The 22,709-nt window shown below is 38.0% G+C and overlaps 1 protein-coding gene across 1 annotated transcript in view; it reads right to left on the bottom strand.

Moving 5' to 3' along the window:
- Nucleotides 1-19,520, bottom strand: part of LOC122795990 — a 570,744-nt gene extending 551,224 nt beyond the window's left edge. Inside the window, exon 1 of the mRNA XM_044064471.1 lies at nucleotides 19,239-19,520. Coding sequence (XP_043920406.1) covers nucleotides 19,239-19,369 — 131 coding nt within the window. The 5' untranslated portion in view covers nucleotides 19,370-19,520. The remainder of the gene's footprint in view (nucleotides 1-19,238) is intronic.
- Between the last annotated feature and the right edge of the window lie 3,189 nt (nucleotides 19,521-22,709).

The following is a 22,709-nucleotide window of genomic DNA, read 5'->3' on the forward strand; positions in this document are numbered from 1 at the left end:
ATTATTATAATTGATAAATTGTTAATTTGTTAAGTGATTAATTAATTAATTGGAAAAGGAGATGTGTATATATATATATATATATATATATATATATATATATATATATATATATAGGAACACAACTATGATGCTAAAATGTTCCAGTAGTAGGCAAGAAGCAGAGGTACCAGAACATGTTAATAAAAGAGGTTTTGTATCCAGAAGTGGTGTTCCTGTTCGTGTCCGTGGGTTATATGTGTTTATTTAGAGATTTATGCCGGTTTGATGTGTGTACAAGTTTTTATCCAGAATAGGCCTAACATGCCTTTCAACAAAAATGGAAAAGGGCTCAGTGACCAACCCTTTCCCAGCCACTATAGACCTAAAAGGGGGGGCTCTAGGGTTTTTGTGTACCTTAGGCAGGCCTTGAAACAGGGGTACAACAGCAGACTACCGTAAGGTATTGTGCTAACTCCATAGTTATTGAAAAACTCAGTATAAAATCATTCACCATATATCGCATCTCTTTTATCAAGTCTTATATACACTTAATATCTACCTTCTCATAAACCAATCCATCCATCAACATACTATTAACTGAATCAAAATAAAAACTGCATTTCATAACCAGAGTCATGCCCCCCTTATCCGTTGGGTGTATTACTACTGAGGTATAATTTCGTATCGTATTGAGTGCTTCTTCCTCACTCCTACTTAAATTAAAAAATCTCTTGCCAGTTGGTTTACTATCAAAGAGTTTGTAAAAATCCTGTTCACATATCTTACAAAATGCTCAAGAATCAGATGATTCGTTGGTACCAAACTGCTAAGTTTTCTAAAACCACATTGCCTCAAATCTTCACCACTATTCTTATGAGTTAACCTCAGCATTACATTCCTTGCAAATATTCTCAGGTCAATAACAGACTCAAATACATTTGCTGCCTGTGCAGGGATAAACGACATACCCATGTCCAGTACTCCAGTCTCAATCTCAGTCAAAGATCTCTGTGAGAGATTTAAAACTAGCGATTGTGTAGTTCCCACATCTTCTTGTGGTTCTTGTAACTTTTGTGGTTTAATAGACAGTGATGATGCGTTTATACACCTTGACATTAATAGGAGGTTTAGATTTAATGTAAGGGCAACATGTGCAACAAAGCATTCGCTGTACCTGGCACAGTGTGGGTGCTGTAAAAGATTTTATGTTGGGAAGATAAATCATACACAAATATTGTGGGAAGAAATTTCCACAGAACTGTTATGGCTAGGCTTGCATAGGCCTTAGGGCTGATAGCCTAGTACCAACCTATGAACCTATATGTCAGTTGCCCTGCTAGACAGGGGCCCAGAGAAGTAAATATTATGGGAAGAAATTTCCAGGGAATTGTTATGGCTAGGCTTGCATAGGCCTTAGGGCCGATAGCCTAGTACCAACCTATAAGAGCGCATGAGGGAGCACTCCTATAGTATACAAACAGGCAATAACATGAATGCCATTGCTAGATATATGGCAACTAGTGATCGGATCCATCATTTTAGGTTTAGGGCTATAGAGGTTTTGAATGTAGGTGTTAGGTTAGGTAATGTTGAGAATAGAACTAGTGAGGTGGAACGTAGATGGATCCTTAAACTGAGAGCGGATAAAGGATCCGGTCTGAACAGCATGGTCTTTATTAGACCAATACTTGATAAGAGGGGAATACCTAGGTAGGATGTACTTTCCAGTTGGTTTAGTTGAGTTGTCTCCTGTTTTTTTGTTTTATTAGAGCTGTAAGCTTGCAAGCAATGGGGTTTGTCCTTTTTAAAAAGTGATGACATCATCAGGACATACGCACTTTGCATATGAAGATGGGAATTGTTATGGGGTATACTATTGGTGGATTTGAACTGCCTTTACTAATCATATGATTATTTAATGATGTATGTCTGTGTGTTCTATTATCATTACGGTCTGATGAAGCCAATGTTTGTTTGGTGAAAGCGCTTATCAACTTGCAAATATTTTATTAAAGTGTCAATACGTTTCAACATTTTTTGTTGGATTATTTTATGAGTACTGTGCATCCTGCTGCCATCATCGTTTGCAGTGTGATCTTTATATGTGTTGAAAATTGGATCAAGCTTTATATGAAGTCCTTATTGTTACTGATCCTGTGATTCCAAACATCAAGGGGCTTCCCAAAATATACAAGGACTGTATCAATCCTCCACTCCATCCCACAGTTGCCGGAGAAGGATGGACAGCAGAACCCCTTTCACTATATATTGAACAATAGTTAGTGCTGCTCTGAAAAGACACTAAACATTGTTTAGATACACTGTTTAAGTATCCGAGTCCAGTAATGAATTCTGAACCCTACTTTATGCTTATCATGGATATTAACATTTTTTCACAGTGATTCCTAATGACTATGGCATAACAGCCATTTGAAATTTACTCTGAAAATAGTGGATATACCAATGATAAAATAGAGCTGGCAGGTCTGCTGCTTGTACTTGACAAAAATGTTTTTATGTATGAGAATAAGAAATACTGGCAGAAATGGGGAGTTGCAATGGGCACTCCCTATGCAAACAACTATGTCAACCTGGAGGCCAATAATGTCTTTCACCCACATATAAAACATCACAAAAGGTTAGTTGATGATGTCTATATCCAGTGGCAAGGCAAGGCTGAACAGCTCAAGGACTTTGTTAACTACATAGAGACCACCATGGACTTTATAAGATTTACTATGCAATATTCTGATACTAAGATCATTTTCCTTGATGTGTCTCTTGAACTTGATAGAAAAAAAATGGCATTAATATTACTCTGTATCATAAAGAGTTCAAAAGGAACAAGATACTGGCTCACAACAGCATGCACTCTCTACATGTGTTTAATAATATAGTGAAAGGACAGAAAAAGCTCTAGATTGCATACAAGGGAAGAAGATTTTATGACAGCCAATGAGATCATGGGACAGCAGTTTATACAAAGGGGATAGAAAAAGAAGGAAGTTACCAAATACAAGCAAGAAACCAAAATGTTGCCAAATATGTGAGGCAAACCCTTCTTTTCAGATAAGACTGAAGATGCTACTCCAGCTGAGATGAATAATGAAAAAAATTCACAATGTAGAAGAGTAATTCTTCTCACTTATTCTAGCGATATACGCTACATATGTGATTCCATAGGAAATAACTGGAAGATTTTAACCAGTGACGCTACTATAAAAAGGCTTGTGGGAGATACTCCAGCCTTTTGTTTTAAGAACAATAAAAATCTTAAACATTCGTTTTGTCAAGCATCCCAAAAAAGCTTCATTCACTCTAATAAAGCAGGTACTTATCACTGCAAAAATTGGACTAGTTGCAAATACATCTCCACAAGACATGATTTTATTCATCCAGTTACTGGCAAATGTTATTAGTTACAGACTTATGCTAACCGCAAGATGAAGAATATGGTTTATATTGTCTGCTGTCAACAATGTGAATGCTTTTATGTAGGCAAAACAAACAGACAGTTCAAAGAAAGGATTTCTAAACATGTTAGTGATAATCGCCTGCAAGATACAAAAAGTCTGTTGGTGAAGGATATTCTGTCTAATGCCAGCCACTCTTTCTGTTTTTTGGTTCTTCAGGTAACACGGGAGAATGAAAGGGGTGGAGATATCTCTTTACAGACTGAACTTGCTGAGATGCTTGGATCGGCAATCTGCAAGCTGACACACCCCCAGGACTTAATGCATGTCTTCCACTGAAGCCCGCCTTGAGAAATCATTACTGAATCATTGCCTATGACTGACTGTAAATTCTTTCAAAAAATTCTCACTAACAATGAGTGAATTAGATCTGATGAAGGGTATTGCATATACACAAAAGCGCTCATCTGTTTTACTTTTATTGTGATGGACTTTTAACTGTTTGTTAAAGTATTACGTTTTATGCTTCATGCTGTGGTGGTTGTGCTATTTTGTATTCGTTGTTTCATATATATATATATATATATATATATATATACAGATATACACATATATATATATATATATATATATATATACATATATATATATATATATATATATATATATATATATATATATATATACATACACATATACACATATATGCACACATACACACACACACATACATACATATATATATATATATATATATTGGTATCTTTTGGCATTAACACAAATTTAAACTTTTCACTGCTCTTCCCTCAATCATCGATCCACAGGACCTTTTCCTAGTTTTGCACGTGGTGTCAGGATGTCACTTCAACAGTGGCAATCCTTTACAGCCAATGTTCACACTACCTGCCGGCTAGCTCTGCAGTGGCTGTTCTTCCCTAACACACACACCCACAGTCACACCTATGGCCCCTTTAGAGTGTCCAATCCACCTACTACATATCTTTGGAATGTGGGAAGAAATAAGAGCACCTGCAGAAAACTCTTAAAAACAACAGGCTGGACATGCAGACTCCACACAGAAGGCATCCCAGCTCAGAAATGAACTGGTAAACCTCTTATGAGGCAATTGTCCTTAATTTGGCTGCTAATCATTCCACATAATTTAGCCCTGGACATCCATAAAGGGGACTGCACTGTTCCAGAGACTGGCATCTCCATGACACATATGGCACAAATAATCCTCACCGCACCAAAAATATATATGTTAGAGCCTGGTTTATCAGTGCTTATTTCTCAAAAAGCACTTGGGCCCTCTGGCATAAAGTGATATTATTACAGAACCCTTCTCTCAAACCACAACATCTGCATCTTGGTCACCCACCTCTGCATGAAAAGAGTGGAAACACTTTAAGTTCAGATGTAAAGCAAACCAAATGGCCCCACTTCATACACATCACTCACTGTAAAAAGTTCTAGCATGTTAGCATTTTAGTGCTACTCCCAAGCAATTTGTTTCTATGAACATTGTCAGTTGCTCCATTACTCCCGTACCAACAGTTTTCTCAATGATAAATATCAGCATTTTCTCATATATGGAGCAGACTTTCATGTTAAATTGTTAAGAACTGCAGAGGTCTATACCCTGCCAGGGTCGACACTAGGTAGGATGAAGAGGAGAAAGACTTATGATAAACTATCTAGAACAAGCAGCCCTCATTTGTCCTCAAAGTCTAGCTATTCCCAAGCAAAAATGAAAGACAAAATTTAGAAGCCAGGTTCACTAGCAGCAATGTCTCTAAGTGGGTTTCTGTTATCATGCCTAGCTTGTAGAAAATGAGGAATAGTATAGACATGACTGATCCACTACGATCTTAAGAGAAAGGCTGGATGTGGAAGGAATTACTCTCAGTTTCAGTATATATATGAATATTCAGCTAGACGGTTGTAAGCTCAGAGGAACTTTTGTTGTCAAACTTAGGGAACCTATAACAAGGAGAATCACTAGAGATCCTGTAGAGGTATAAGAAATACTTCAGAACTTTTATAAATATGCCAAGGTTAGAGGTAGATGGGGCTCAATTATTAACAGTTAGAGAAGGAGGAAATGAGATACAAATTGTGTTGTATAACTAATCTACTGGAAAATCTCCAGGGAAAGTTGGTATTCCTGTGCAAGCTTGGAAGCTAGAAGGGAAAAAAATGACAAAGATCTGGAAGGTTTCGATTAACAGTACTTTAAAATGAAAAGAAGCACCAACATCCTTGAAGAAAACTGTGGTAGTTGTAATACCTAGAGGTGGTAAAGACTCATCAAATCCAACTTTATACATGCCCATTTCAATTGTAAACTGTGATTATAACGTTTTTATGTCTATAATAGCTAAAAGAATGGCAAAGGTGATGCCAAAATTGACAGATATGCATCAATGTGGTTTTGTGGAAGGGACGCAAACATTTGACATTAGTAGAACAATGATGATCCAGAGGGAAGCAGAATGTAAGAAAATACCACTGTTGTTGATGGGTATTGATAGATAACAATAACCATACAGAATATTAGATTTATAAAGTAGCAGAAAGTATTATAAGGACAAAGCCAACATGGGAATGGAGACATTCCAAACCAACCAAACTGGAAGCAGTGAATATACTAACAGAGATAACAGAACTGGAAGTAGGATGTTTAGAAAGGGGCAGGAGCAAATTACCTAAAAATGGAAACTGTGTGAACAATATATGTTTTGGAGGACAGATGTGTTTTAAGAGAAGACACTGAATGAGATATGTAATGTTTAATTGACAGTTACTGTATAGAAGATTATATGTTATGTATAATGTTTCCAACTGAAAATATGTCAATATGGTTTGTTTTCATTTATAAAAATGTATGCTTGTCTATGTCATAAATGATAATTTTGTAAAGATTTCTTCTTTAAAAAAAGAAATACAGGATTTTTTTTACAGAACAGATGATGGCACCTGAAACATTCATTGCCATTTTATAGAATAGGTGATGGCTCCTGAAACACTCATTGCTATTTTGTAGAATAGGTGATGGCTCCTGAAACACTCATTGCTATTTTATAGAATAGGTGATGGCTCCTGAAACACTCATTGCTATTTTATAGAACAGGTGATGGCTCCTGAAAGACTCATTGCTATTTTATAAAACAGGTGATGGCTCCTGAAAGACTCATTGCTATTTTATAAAACAGGTGATGGCTCCTGAAACACTCATTGCTATTTTGTAGAATAGGTGATGGCTCCTGAAACACTCATTGCCATTTTATAGAACAGGTGATGGCTCTTGAAACACTAATTGCCATTTTATAGAATAGGTGATGGCTCCTGAAACACTCATTGCTATTTTGTAGAATAGGTGATGACTCCTGAAACACTCATTGCTATTTTATAGAACAGGTGATGGCTCCTGAAACACTCATTGCCATTTTATAGAACAGGTGATGGCTCCTGAAACACTCATTGCCATTTTATAGAATAGGTGATGGCTCCTGAAACACTCATTGCTATTTTGTAGAATAGCTGATGGCTCCTGAAACACTCATTGCCATTTTATAGAACAGGTGATGGCTCCTGAAACATTCATTGCTATTTTATAGAACAGGTGATGGCTCCTGAAACACTCATTGCTATTTTATAGAACAGGTGATGGCTCCTGAAACACTCATTGCCATTTTATAGAACAGGTGATGGCTACTGAAACACTAATTGCCATTTTATAGAACAGGTGATGGCTCCTGAAACACTCATTGCTATTTTGTAGAATAGGTGATGGCTCCTGAAACACTCATTGCCATTTTATAGAACAGGTGATGGCTCCTGAAACACTCATTGTTATTTTATAGAATAGCTGATGGCTCCTGAAACACTCATTGCCATTTTATAGAACAGGTGATGGCTCCTGAAACACTAATTGCCATTTTAAAGAACAGGTGATGGCTCCTGAAACACTCATTGCCATTTTATAGAACAGGTGATGGCTCCTGAAACACTCATTGCCATTTTATAGAACAGGTGATGGCTCCTGAAACACTAATTGCCATTTTATAGAATAGGTGATGGCTCCTGAAACACTAATTGCCATTTTATAGAATAGGTGATGGCTCCTGAAACACTCATTGCCATTTTATAGAATAGGTGATGGCTCCTGAAACACTCATTGCTATTTTATAGAATAGGTGATGGCTCCTGAAACACTAATTGCCATTTTATAGAATAGGTGATGGCTCCTGAAACACTCATTGCTATTTTGTAGAATAGGTGATGGCTCCTGAAACACTCATTGCCATTTTATAGAACAGGTGATGGCTCTTGAAACACTAATTGCCATTTTATAGAATAGGTGATGGCTCCTGAAACACTCATTGCTATTTTGTAGAATAGGTGATGACTCCTGAAACACTCATTGCTATTTTATAGAACAGGTGATGGCTCCGGAAACACTCATTGCCATTTTATAGAACAGGTGATGGCTCCTGAAACACTCATTGCCATTTTATAGAACAGGTGATGGCTCCTGAAACACTCATTGCCATTTTATAGAACAGGTGATGGCTCCTAAAACACTCATTGCTATTTTATAGAACAGGTGATGGCTCCTGAAACACTCATTGCTATTTTATAGAACTGGTGATGGCTCCTGAAACACTCATTACCATTTTATAGAACAGGTGATGGCTCCTGAAACACTCATTGTTATTTTATAGAATAGCTGATGGCTCCTGAAACACTCATTGCCATTTTATAGAACAGGTGATGGCTCCTGAAACACTAATTGCCATTTTATAGAACAGGTGATGGCTCCTGAAACACTCATTGCCATTTTGTAGAACAGGTGATGGCTCCTGAAACACTCATTGACATTTTATAGAACAGGTGATGGCTCCTGAAACACTAATTGCCATTTTATAGAATAGGTGATGGCTCCTGAAACACTAATTGCCATTTTATAGAATAGGTGATGGCTCCTGAAACACTCATTGCCATTTTATAGAATAGGTGATGGCTCCTGAAACACTAATTGCCATTTTATAGAATAGGTGATGGCTCCTGAAACACTAATTGCCATTTTATAGAATAGGTGATGGCTCCTGAAACACTCATTGCCATTTTATAGAATAGGTGATGGCTCCTGAAACACTCATTGCCATTTTATAGAATAGGTGATGGCTCCTGAAACACTCATTGCTATTTTATAGAATAGGTGATGGCTCCTGAAACACTCATTGCCATTTTGTAGAATAGGTGATGGCTCCTGAAACACTCATTGCCATTTTGTAGAATAGGTGATGGCTCCTGAAACACTCATTGCTATTTTATAGAACAGGTGATGGCTCCTGAAACACTCATTGCCATTTTATATAACAGGTGATGGCTCCTGAAACACTCATTGCCATTTTATAGAACAGGTGATGGCTCCTGAAACACTCATTGCCATTTTGTAGAACAGGTGATGGCTCCTGAAACACTCATTGCTATTTTATAGAACAGGTGATGGCTCCTGAAACACTCATTGCCATTTTATAGAACAGGTGATGGCTCCTGAAACACTCATTGCCATTTTATAGAATAGGTGATGGCTCCTGAAACACTCATTGCTATTTTATAGAACAGGTGATGGCTCCTGAAACACTATTTGCTATTTTATAGAACAGGTGATGGCTCCTGAAACACTCATTGCTATTTTATAGAACAGGTGATGGCTCCTGAAAGACTCATTGCCATTTTATAGAACAGGTGATGGCTCCTGAAACACTCATTGCCATTTTACAGAATAGGTGATGGCTCCTGAAACACTCATTGCTATTTTATAGAACAGGTGATGGCTCCTGAAACACTCATTGCTATTTTATAGAACAGGTGATGGCTCCTGAAACACTCATTGCTATTTTATAGAACAGGTGATGACTCCTGAAACACTCATTGCCATTTTATAGAACAGGTGATGTCTCCTGAAACACTAATTGCCATTTTATAGAACAGGTGATGGCTCCTGAAACACTAATTGCTATTTTATAGAATAGGTTATGGCTCCTGAAACACTCATTGCTATTTTATAGAACAGGTGATGGCTCCTGAAACACTAATTGCTATTTTATAGAACAGGTGATGGCTCCTGAAACACTCATTGCTGTTTTATAGAACAGGTGATGGCTCCTGAAAGACTCATTGCCATTTTATAGAACAGGTGATGGCTCCTGAAACACTCATTGCTATTTTATAGAACAGGTGATGGCTCCTGAAACACTCATTGCTATTTTATAGAATAGGTGATGGCTCCTGAAACACTAATTGCCATTTTATAGAATAGGTGATGGCTCCTGAAACACTGATGGGTCATGAAACACTCATTGCCATTTTGTAGAATAGGTGATGGCTCCTGAAACACTCATTGCTATTTTATAGAACAGGTGATGGCTCCTGAAACACTAATTGCTATTTTATAGAACAGGTGATGGCTCCTGAAACACTCATTGCCATTTTATAGAATAGGTGATGGCTCCTGAAACACTCATTGCTATTTTATAGAACAGGTGATGGCTCCTGAAACACTCATTGCTATTTTATAGAACAGGTGATGGCTCCTGAAACACTCATTGCTATTTTATAGAACAGGTGATGGCTTCTGAAACACTCATTGCTATTTTATAGAACAGGTGATGGCTCCTGAAACACTCATTGCCATTTTAAAGAATAGGTGATGGCTCCTGAAACACTCATTGCTATTTTATAGAACAGGTGATGGCTCCTGAAACATTCATTGCCATTTTATAGAACAGGTGATGGCTCCTGAAACACTCATTGCTATTTTATAGAACAGGTGATGGCTCCTGAAACACTCATTGCTATTTTATAGAACAGGTGATGGCTCCTGAAACACTCATTGCTATTTTATAGAATAGGTGATGGCTCCTGAAACACTAATTGCCATTTTATAGAACAGGTGATGGCTCCTGAAACACTGATGGGTCCTGAAACACTAATTGCCATTTTATAGAATAGGTGATGGCTCCTGAAACACTAATTGCCATTTTATAGAATAGGTGATGGCTCCTGAAACACTCATTGCTATTTTATAGAACAGGTGATGGCTCCTGAAACACTCATTGCTATTTTATAGAACAGGTGATGGCTCCTGAAAGACTCATTGCTATTTTATAGAACAGGTGATCGCTCCTGAAACACTCATTGCTATTTTATAGAACAGGTGATGGCTACTGAAACACTAATTGCCATTTTATAGAATAGGTGATGGCTCCTGAAACACTAATTGCCATTTTATAGAACAGGTGATGGCTCCTGAAACACTCATTGCTATTTTATAGAACAGGTGATGGCTCCTGAAACACTCATTGCTATTTTATAGAACAGGTGATGGCTCCTGAAAGACTCATTGCTATTTTATAGAACAGGTGATGGCTCCTGAAACACTCATTGCTATTTTATAGAACAGGTGATGGCTCCTGAAACACTCATTGCCATTTTATAGAACAGGTGATGGCTCCTGAAACACTCATTGCTATTTTATAGAACAGGTGATGGCTCCTGAAACACTAATTGCCATTTTATAGAATAGGTGATGGCTCCTGAAAGACTCACTGCTATTTTATAGAACAGGTGATGGCTCCTGAAACACTCATTGCTATTTTGTAGAATAGGAGATGGCTCCTGAAACACTCATTGCTATTTTATAGAACAGGTGATGGCTCCTGAAACACTCATTGCCATTTAATAGAATAGGTGATGGCTCCTGAAACACTCATTGCTATTTTATAGAATAGGTGATGACTCCTGAAACACTCATTGCTATTTTATAGAACAGGCGATGGCTCCTGAAACACTCATTGCTATTTTATAGAACAGGTGATGGCTCCTGAAACACTCATTGCCATTTTATAGAACAGGTGATGGCTCCTGAAACACTCATTGCCATTTTATAGAACAGGTGATGGCTCCTGAAACACTCATTGCTATTTTATAGAACAGGTGATGGCTCCTGAAACACTCATTGCTATTTTATAGAACAGGTGATGGCTCCTGAAACACTCATTGCCATTTTATAGAACAGGTGATGGCTCCTGAAACACTCATTGCCATTTTATAGAACAGGTGATGGCTCCTGAAACACTCATTGCTATTTTATAGAACAGGTGATGGCTCCTGAAACACTCATTGCTATTTTATAGAACAGGTGATGGCTCCTGAAACACTCATTGCCATTTTATAGAATAGGTGATGGCTCCTGAAACACTCATTGCTATTTTATAGAACAGGTGATGGCTCCTGAAACACTCATTGCTATTTTGTAGAATAGGTGATGGCTCCTGAAACACTAATTGCCATTTTATAGAACAGGTGATGGCTCCTGAAACACTCATTGCTATTTTATAGAACAGGTGATGGCTCCTGAAACACTCATTGCCATTTTATAGAATTGGTGATGGCTCCTGAAAGACTCATTGCCATTTTGTAGAATAGGTGATGGCTCCTGAAACACTCATTGCTATTTTATAGAACAGGTGATGGCTCCTGAAACACTCATTGCTATTTTATAGAACAGGTGATGGCTCCTGAAACACTCATTGCCATTTTATAGAATAGGTGATGGCTCCTGAAACACTCATTGCTATTTTATAGAACAGGTGATGGCTCCTGAAACACTCATTGCTATTTTGTAGAATAGGTGATGGCTCCTGAAACACTAATTGCCATTTTATAGAACAGGTGATGGCTCCTGAAACACTCATTGCTATTTTATAGAACAGGTGATGGCTCCTGAAACACTCATTGCTATTTTGTAGAATAGGTGATGGCTCCTGAAACACTCATTGCTATTTTATAGAACAGGTGATGGCTCCTGAAACACTCATTGCTATTTTATAGAACAGGTGATGGCTCCTGAAACACTCATTGCTATTTTATAGAACAGGTGATGGCTCCTGAAACACTCATTGCTATTTTATAGAACAGGTGATGGCTCCTGAAACACTCATTGCTATTTTATAGAACAGGTGATGGCTCCTGAAACACTCATTGCTATTTTATAGAACAGGTGATGGCTCCTGAAACACTAATTGCCATTTTATAGACTAGGTGATGGCTCCTGAAACATTCATTGCTATTTTATAGAATAGGTGATGGCTCCTGAAACACTAATTGCCATTTTATAGAACATGTGATGGCTCCTGAAACACTGATGGGTCCTGAAACACTAATTGCCATTTTATAGAATAGGTGATGGGTCCTGAAACACTCATTGCCATTTTGTAGAATAGGTGATGGCTCCTGAAACACCAATTGCCATTTTATAGAATAGGTGATGGCTCCTGAAACACTCATTGCTATTTTATAGAACAGGTGATGGCTCCTGAAACACTCATTTCTATTTTATCGAACAGGTGATGGCTCCTGAAACACTCATTGCTATTTTATAGAACAGGTGATGGCTCCTGAAACACTCATTGCCATTTAATAGAATTGGTGATGGCTCCTGAAACACTCATTGCTATTTTATAGAACAGGTGATGGCTCCTGAAACACTCATTGCTATTTTATAGAACAGGTGATGGCTCCTGAAACACTCATTGCTATTTTATAGAACAGGTGATGGCTCCTGAAACACTCATTGCTATTTTATAGAACAGGTGATGGCTCCTGAAACACTCATTGCTATTTTGTAGAATAGGTGATGGCTCCTGAAACACTCATTGCTATTTTATAGAACAGGTGATGGCTCCTGAAACACTCATTGCTATTTTGTAGAATAGGTGATGGCTCCTGAAACACTCATTGCTATTTTATAGAACAGGTGATGGCTCCTGAAACACTCATTTCTATTTTATAGAACAGGTGATGGCTCCTGAAACACTAATTGCCACTTTATAGAATAGGTGATGGCTCCTGAAACACTCATTGCCATTTTATAGAACAGGTGATGGCTCCTGAAACACTCATTGCTATTTTATAGAACAGGTGATGGCTCCTGAAACACTCATTGCTATTTTATAGAACAGGTGATGGCTCCTGAAACACTAATTGCCATTTTATAGACTAGGTGATGGCTTCTGAAACATTCATTGCCATTTTATAGACTAGGTGATGGCTCCTGAAACACTCATTGCCATTTTATAGAACAGGTGATGGCTCCTGAAACACTCATTGCTATTTTATAGAACAGGTGATGGCTCCTGAAACACTCATTGCCATTTTATAGAACAGGTGATGGCTCCTGAAACACTCATTGCTATTTTATAGAACAGGTGATGGCTCCTGAAACACTCATTGCTATTTTATAGAACAGGTGATGGCTCCTGAAACACTAATTGCCATTTTATAGAATAGGTGATGGCTCCTGAAACACTCATTGCCATTTAATAGAATAGGTGATGGCTCCTGAAACACTCATTGCTATTTTATAGAACAGGTGATGACTCCTGAAACACTCATTGCTATTTTATAGAACAGGTGATGGCTCCTGAAACACTCATTGCTATTTTGTAGAATAGGTGATGGCTACTGAAACAGTAATTGCCATTTTATAGACTAGGTGATGGCTCCTGAAACACTCATTGCTATTTTATAGAACAGGTGATGGCTGCTGAAACACTCATTGCTATTTTATAGAACAGGTGATGGCTCCTGAAACACTCATTGCCATTTTATAGAACAGGTGATGGCTCCTGAAACACTCATTGCTATTTTATAGAACAGGTGATGGCTCCTGAAACACTCATTGCTATTTTATAGAATAGGTGATGGCTCCTGAAATACTCATTGCTATTTTATAGAACAGGTGATGGCTCCTGAAACACTAATTGCCATTTTGTAGAATAGGAGATGGCTCCTGAAACACTCATTGCTATTTTATAGAACAGGTGATGGCTCCTGAAACACTCATTGCTATTTTATAGAACAGGTGATGGCTCCTGAAACACTAATTGCCATTTTATAGAATAGGTGATGGCTCCTGAAAGACTCATTGCCATTTTGTAGAATAGGTGATGGCTCCTGAAACACTCATTGCCATTTTATAGAACAGGTGATGGCTCCTGAAACACTCATTGCCATTTTGTAGAATAGGTGATGGCTCCTGAAACACTCATTGCTATTTTATAGAACAGGTGATGGCTCCTGAAACACTCATTGCCATTTTGTAGAATAGGTGATGGCTCCTGAAAGACTCATTGCCATTTTGTAGAATAGGTGATGGCTCCTGAAACACTCATTGCCATTTTATAGAACAGGTGATGGCTCCTGAAACACTCATTGCTATTTTATAGAACAGGTGATGGCTCCTGAAACACTCATTGCCATTTTATAGAACAGGTGATGGCTCCTGAAACACTCATTGCCATTTTATAGAACAGGTGATGGCTCCTGAAACACTCATTGCCATTTTGTAGAATAGGTGATGGCTCCTGAAACACTCATTGCTATTTTATAGAACAGGTGATGGCTCCTGAAACACTCATTGCCATTTTATAGAACAGGTGATGGCTCCTGAAACACTCATTGCCATTTTATAGAACAGGTGATGGCTCCTGAAACACTCATTGCCATTTTGTAGAATAGGTGATGGCTCCTGAAACACTCATTGCCATTTTGTAGAATAGGTGATGGCTCCTGAAACACTCATTGCCATTTTGTAGAATAGGTGATGGCTCCTGAAACACTCATTGCTATTTTATAGAATAGGTGATGGCTCCTGAAACACTCATTCCTATTTTACAGAATAGGCGATGACTCCTGAAATACTCATTGCTATTTTATAGAATAGGTGATGGCTCCTGAAACGCTCGTTTCCATTTTACAGAACAGGTACTGATCCATGAAATACCCAAAGTCATGGGATGGGATGTATGAAACAGTCAACAAGCTGTTAAGTATGAAGTAGCTGCACCAGCTAGACACATATTTGGATAATTCTCACCAGAAGGGATGGATCCAGCACAAGGAAACCTAGACAGCTGCCTACAGCCTTGTGCTGGCTGGGGTGGTCCCAAAAACATTTAAAAAAGAAAATAAACTGTCCCTCTCCCACCCATGTCTCCCAAACCCAATTACCTAGGTCGTACTCCTCTCAGTGGCTCTGTTTTTACTTCTCTCAGCTCCAGTCTCTCTAGGTGGTTTTCCAGGAGTGAGTGTGTGTGTGTGTGTGTGTGTGTGTGTGTGTGTGTGTGTGTGTGTGTGTGTGTGTGTGTGTGTGTGTGTGTGTGTGTGTGTGTGTGTGTGTGTGTGTGTGTGTGTGTGTGTGTGTGTGTGTGTGTGGTTTCCTTTTCATCATTCAGAGAACTTTGCTTTAAAGTCATTTAACAGAATTGGGAGCTTTTTTCTTAAGAGTAATTTGAACCATTTACCACATTTGGCTTCTTAAAAATTTTTCAGGTAAATCACTAAGGATTACGTCAGTCAATAATGCCAGGTATTATAGTAGTGTTGAGAAAATGCAAGTGAATATGTTGCTTCCTGTCTTTTTTTTTTTCTTCTTCTGATTGTTAACCAGGTAAAGGGGCATCTTAGGAACAGGAACATGCTGTATTTAAGTGACTTGCTCAAAGTCACACACTAGGCTGGAGTAGAAATAATCAGATCTTGTGCTCAAAATAGCAGATCACAGCCTTAATCCTCTGTACAAACTATCACAACTTCATTTTCTGATAAATCACCAAGGGATACAAGCATTAGAATTTCATTGCTCTTGCCATTCAGAAAATGAATATGAATGCAAAAGTGTTTGCCTGTCATTTTTTTGAGTGAATTAGTGTACTCTGCCTCTAATCTGCCCCACTTTTGTATAACATTGCTGATTTCGTCTCATGTTTATACCCTATCCCTCACTAACTGGTCTGGCAGTTATCACAGAGAATTAAAGCATTTAAATATCAAAGAGCTGCTTCTTGTGCCCAGGGTACATGGTTTGATTCCTTCAACATGCATTTGCCTACTGCGTAACCCTGAGCAAGTCCCTTACCCAGATGGTGCTCCTCAGTCACACTTGAAAAAGGTCACTTTTAATTTGCCCAGTGGACTTCATAGTAAACAAATATGTAAAATAAAAAAAATAAACAATCAGCCAGAAAATAAAAAAAAATTGTAAATCACTGAGGATTATAGTTTGTCAGTAATGCCAGTCATTAGAGTTTTATAGTTATTATTGTTCAGAAAAATACATGTTCATGCAACACCTATAGATCTGATAACTTTTTAAATGAATTTAGGTTGTCTGGCACTTAAGGCTCTAAGTTGAGAATGAGCTACTTTCTGTGGTCAAAAGTACCTACCTTTGCCTATTATGTGACTTTGAGCAAGTTTCTCAGATAGGATTCTGGCTCAATCCTGATAAGGGGTAATTTGAGCAGTGTATTTACCTGGTCAATAATACATAAAATATTTTTTAAAAGGGTTTATTTTGGGGTCTTTACATCACCTCTCCCACATTAGTTTTGGCTTTGTCCAGAACTCTTATGCAGAGAAGCTGAGAGGTATGGCTCTCAACTATTTCTGACGTTTTCGTCATATTTGTGGTCTGAGCCTTGTAAAATCTGTCTCTTTTTGTAAACTGCTGTGGACTACAGTTACTAAGCAATAACAAACATGGGAGTTTCAAATGTTACACCCTTCAGAAAATGCTTAGTAACACAAAACATTATACTAGCAATTTTATAAGTATATACTGCCTATATTTAAATATCTTTCTGATTCTGGGTCTTTGTTACCAATTCTTAAGCTATGAGATTAGGTGGGTTTGTGGGGTGCAGTGGATTAAGGTTATATGGTTCCTACTGCAGTAAGCTGAAATACAGTTCTTGGTCATTACTTATGTACTAGTTCATTCTTCAATTGCAAGTAAATATCTGAGTATTCTTGATCATTTAAAGAGCTGTAAAAGATGGTCATATCTGTGTATGTAGAGGTGTGGGTGTTTTGGAGGTGTGTATAAATACTCAGCCACTGCATCCCAGAGTAGTTTTGCTGCAAAGGAAGGGGCCAGCTGTAGTAAATATGAGTATCATCATATCAGCCATAGTCTCAGTATGATCCCTGTTTTTCTTGTTTATTTGACTGTTGACAGCATGTTTATTATCTGGTTGAAAATAAACTGGATAGCATGAAGTATGTAAGTTTAATGTTAATATTTTGAATATGAATGCATTTTAATTTAGTTTGCATTTGCAGACACACACAAGTGAAATACACTGTGTTGGACTACAATAGTTTGTCTGGTACTCGGTGCAAGTGAGTAAGGTTATGAACAGTTAATGAGTTGATTCATGTAGAGCAGGGTTTGATTCCATTGGCGTTTGTCTGTCTGCTGTGTGACTGAAAAAAAACCTGTTAAATTCTTTCAATGGAAGAGAAGTTTATTGTTGCTCATATTGTCAATTTTCAATGTGAGAGTGTTTTTTTATCAAGCAAATGGTTGTCAGTGCTTTTGCTGTAAAACTTTCAAAAAAGTTTTAAATTAAATCTAGATATCTGTGATCATTGGAAAAAGAAAATGTAGTATGTACACTGACAGGTTTTAAAAGTGTTTCATGTCAAAGCCAAATAATGGGATATATGTTGCTGGGAGGGGGGGTCAATTACCCTGCCTAGGGCTCCATTTCATGACCATGATCCAATTCTGTTCATAGATTCCAGCACAATCAACTTCATATCTGCAGTCAAGAATATCTGAATTAAAAAGACAGAAAGGAAATGACAACAACAACCTAACAGCTCATGAATACTACTTGCACATAAACAATAACCAGACACACACATGCATACACATGTAGTGATATCAAAATAATATCTTAACTCACTGTACAAAACTATACATCAAGTTGCAAAGTAGTCCGTGTACTTAACTGCCTTAAGTTATTTTAATTACAACTGCAATACCATATCCTCAAAAACAGTTCAAATGCACATACATCTCACTACAGTACCCTCACTCATTTTCCAATACCAATGACAGTATCCTGGGTCAAAGTCAAAGGGGAGCTGGAGGCTATTCTGGCAAACAGCAGGTATACGTTAAATAAATAATATTGCATGGCATATCACATCATCAAAGGACACAATTGCATGCACTTAGGGGAAATTCAGAGGATTGCCATTTCATCCACTGGCACATCATTAAGATCCCCCAGTGAAAATCCAGAGGGACACTGGGAGAAATAACACGCAGACTTAACAAAGAGAATATCTGTCCTGAGCTAAGAACGCAAACAGGAGAAATAAGCACTGTGAAATGGCAGCTACAGCCACTGCACCACTGTGCCATCCATGCAGGTAAGTACAGTACAACATAATGTATAACTCTGCATTACTGACACCATTGTAAGAAACGCTCACTCCTAACCTTTGCCAGCAACCTTGTTTGAATAGTGGATACACATGTAAAACAAAAAGCAGGAAAATGTAAGTAACTACCCACACTTGTGAGAAAACATAAGTTACTATTTATTGCCTAAAAGTACTGACAAAAGTGCAAAATATGCATTACTACAAATTCAACAACTATACAATGTTTTCTGTGCGCACACACGTAAACTGATAAGGCTGAGTACAAGTGTTCTAAAACAGCTGCATGCACTGGATCACGATGACAACTTACAGAAAGCAGCTGGAACATCTCATATCCAAACTTCTCAGCTGCTCCGGAAACAAATTCCACAAATAATAATCCCTGACAACTCAAAAACCCTGCAGTAAGTTTTATAAATATTACAAGAAAATGCAGCGAAAGCAACAACCGACACATTAATGTTATTAAGTGATGTGCATATGTAAAGCTGCAAAGTTTTTGAAAGTTACTTTGGACTCCAATTAGTTTACCTGCTGATGTACCCATCTCCGTCCCCATCACAGGTCTGAAACAGCCGCCTCATTCTCTCCTCCTCCCCAGTACTGGATGTGTCACTGCTAGCACTACTACTCAGGCTCACTCTCGCCCCAGATGTCGACATGATCTACCCACAAATGCAAGAAGTTGATGCCTGCAGCAGCTCTGACCACGAACTCAGCACCCGGCTGTCCTCATACTGGTAGAGATAAAGGACAGCCTACAGCGGGACTGACCTACGCTGATAGTTCCAATCCACAATACAAACACGGCGTTCGCTGCGCGCCACCTAAGCACGCTCCCGGCACCCAGGCAATTAACTTAACACAGGAGCTTCGATTGCGCGCTCTCGAAAAAAAGAACTATATCTGCTTCAAGTCTTACAGTCGCGCGCTGCCTACATTTTGTGTACCTTGCGTGAATCGTACTGCTGCACGAGCACGCTGGCGTCTATTGATGTTATCCCGAAGGAATGCTTGCTTATAGCTTAGTTGACTTTTAGTTATAATTTGTTTCAGGTGGTAATACAAAAACTGTATTTTAAGTAAAATTGCATTTTTACCGGGATCTAATCAATTTTCTCTTCCAGATGACTGAAGTAGAAATGTGATGCACACAATGAAAAGCAGTATTTCTGCAAATCATGGCATTCAACTCCTCTACCTCGTTTAAATAATTTTGGGGAAAACATAACGCAAGTTCTCAGGCCCGGAAAGGCCAGAAGTGCACGTTATAACTATAAAAACGAACGCACAAAATGTTCGTGTCAAGGAGCTCTCAAACTGTAACTCTTAGTTGGGGAGAGTGTTAAGTACAACTGTACATCAAATTCTTTGGGTTGATTACCAAAAACTTAAGATCACTCAACTTTCTGCTGTTAGTGTCGCTTGTTAAATGCCTATTTTAGTTTATTTGTATGTATTTGATATTTGATTACTGGAACAGTCCGTCCCTCTGGGCATAAAACTCATTTTAGCAGGATTCCGGGGAGAAAAGCTCCATAGACATGAAATGCATTTTGTTTACATGCATAATATCACGTTTTTAAATGTGAGTAAGAGAATAACTGCAATAGTAATAATAATTGCAACAAAATAAATATAATAACTGAACAAGAATATATGGCTTATGTGTATCAATATATAAGGTATGTGCAGTTACAATACAACAGATTAAAACTAAAAACTCTACACTGAGAATAAAATTAAAACAACACCAACAAAATATTATATAAAACACGACTTGAGAATCAGTTAAAATATCACGAGAAAAAGGAGTATAAATAGTACTGGATGGAAAGGGTGAAGCAAGGATGAAGTTTTAGGTACAGCGATATTGCATGAGGGAAGAGAGGATAGACAATGTTTATGGTAGAGGAAGACGGAGAAAAAGTTGAAATTAAGAACTGAAACAGGAATAAGAGGGTGGATAAAAGGGGAGAAGTACAGAGGGAGGATTCAGAGGGGAGAGAAGAATAGGTAAGTTTTTTTAACCTAGTGTAAGACAAGAACAGAGCCAGGAGTTAAAAGACAAATACCTTCCGAGTACTAGCAATTGCTTGTGGAACATATGTTCCAGGTTTTTGCCACTGAGCTACCATGTAAGCCATCACAACCTATTGATTTTTTTTGTCTTATATAGTTCCAGGAGTTGTTTTTTAGATTATCAGAGATGACAGTTTGAGAGGTGATAGAACCATACTTTTCAACCTATAAGAACAAGAAATCTGGACAAAGCCAGAAATAATGGGTGGAAAGAGGCCAGAAAAAAGGGACAGATTTCATTATGATAGCAACTTGTATGCAAAATCTGCCTTTTTTAGTAAAATAGATTTCCCTTCTGTAATGTCTTATGCAGACAATGTATTATTATATTGGAGGGGTTGTCCCTTAGTTTCTTGCTTTAGTGAATAAATTGTATTGTCAGTTACAGATATTTAGAATATGTTTATTTTTATTTTTTTATTTTACATTTGTTGACCGGGCTGGTCCGACTGGATATATGTCCATTTTCAGCAGAGGCCCAGGGAGAAAAGCTCCAAAAGCATACATTAATAACAGAGAAAAAAAACAATTAGCTATGAGAAGATTCATTAGCATATATTTGCAGAAGAAATATTAGAAATTAACTACAAAAACTTTAAGTTTAATAGGTGTACAAATTGAGCATGATAGAAGAAATAGGGAAGTGTTAGTTGAAGTTCTGTAATCAGAAAAAAGGGAAGTACTTGTGAGGATATAGAAAACTAGTCAGGGTTAGTACATGGGCAGAGCCAGTGGGTTTTGAGGTGAGATTTGAGTTGGGATTTAAAGCAGGGAGGAAAAGAGAGTGCAGTGAGATTGTCAGGAAGGGAATTCCAGATTTTTCCTACTGTGTTTGAGAACGAAGAGTTTCCGGCCATGTTATAGGATTTACAAGTGGAAATAAGAAGTTTATCAGAAGAGCGTAGGCTTTTAAGATTGCAGTAAGGAGTAATAAGAGTAGTGAGTATGGGAGTATTAAAGGGTTTATACAGGATTTTATGGGCTATGGAGAGTTGGTGAAATAAGATTAGGTTTTGTAGCTCAAGCCATCTTAATTGGATTAAGTTTAAGCAGTGGTGAGTTCTAAAAGTAGAGCCAGAGGCAAATCTAGCAATACTGTTGTAGGCAACAGCCATTTTGCTGAGGTTAGCTTTGGACAAATTAGTGTAGATAGATGAGGCATAAAGGAGGGTGAAAATTAGGTGTGAGTGGGCGATGGATGTTCTGGCAATTGGAGTAAGGAATGGTTTAATTCTGTACAATGAGCCTAGTTTTCTGTTAACTAGTTTTATAGTGTTGTTAAGGTGAGTGTCGAAGCTTAGAGTGTTGTCCATCTCCACTTCTAGGAGCCTGGTAGTTGGGTCGGGGGAAATATAGGTGCCATTACTTGACAAGACAGAGAAGTTGAGTGGAGAGGATTTACGGGTGGGGGAGGATAGTAATAATTTGGTTTTCTTGGGGTTTAAGATTAAGCATCACTTTAGGAACCACATTTCTACAGTTTGGAATGTCTATTGGGTGATAGAGTGAAGTTCGGAGGGGGAAGAGGCAGAACAAATCAGAGTAGAATCATCTCCATATTGTATACAGGTTGCAAGAGGAATAGTAGTATGAAGATCATTTATGAAAACTGAAAACAGAAGAGGGCCAAGAATTGAGCCTTGGGGAACTCCAATGGAAATGGGAAGGTGGTTGAATAAGTTATTGTGCCAAAGAACTGCCTGCTGTCTGTTATGAAGATAGGAGTGGAACCACTTTATCGCATTTGTGTCTAGTGCAAAAGATTTAAGTAAATTTATTAGTATGTCGTGATTGACCATATCGAAGGCTTTGGATAGATCAATAAAGAGAGCAGAGGTAAGGATGCTATTATTCCAGTTTTTGTTGATGCAGTCAGTGAAGGAAAGGAGGGCAGTTGTGGTGCTGTGGAATGGTCTAAAG

The sequence above is a fragment of the Protopterus annectens genome, chromosome 2.part2, assembly GCF_019279795.1.
Source record: "Protopterus annectens isolate FY-2018-M chromosome 2.part2, PAN1.0, whole genome shotgun sequence".
NCBI classification, from domain to species: Eukaryota; Metazoa; Chordata; order Ceratodontiformes; family Protopteridae; genus Protopterus; species Protopterus annectens.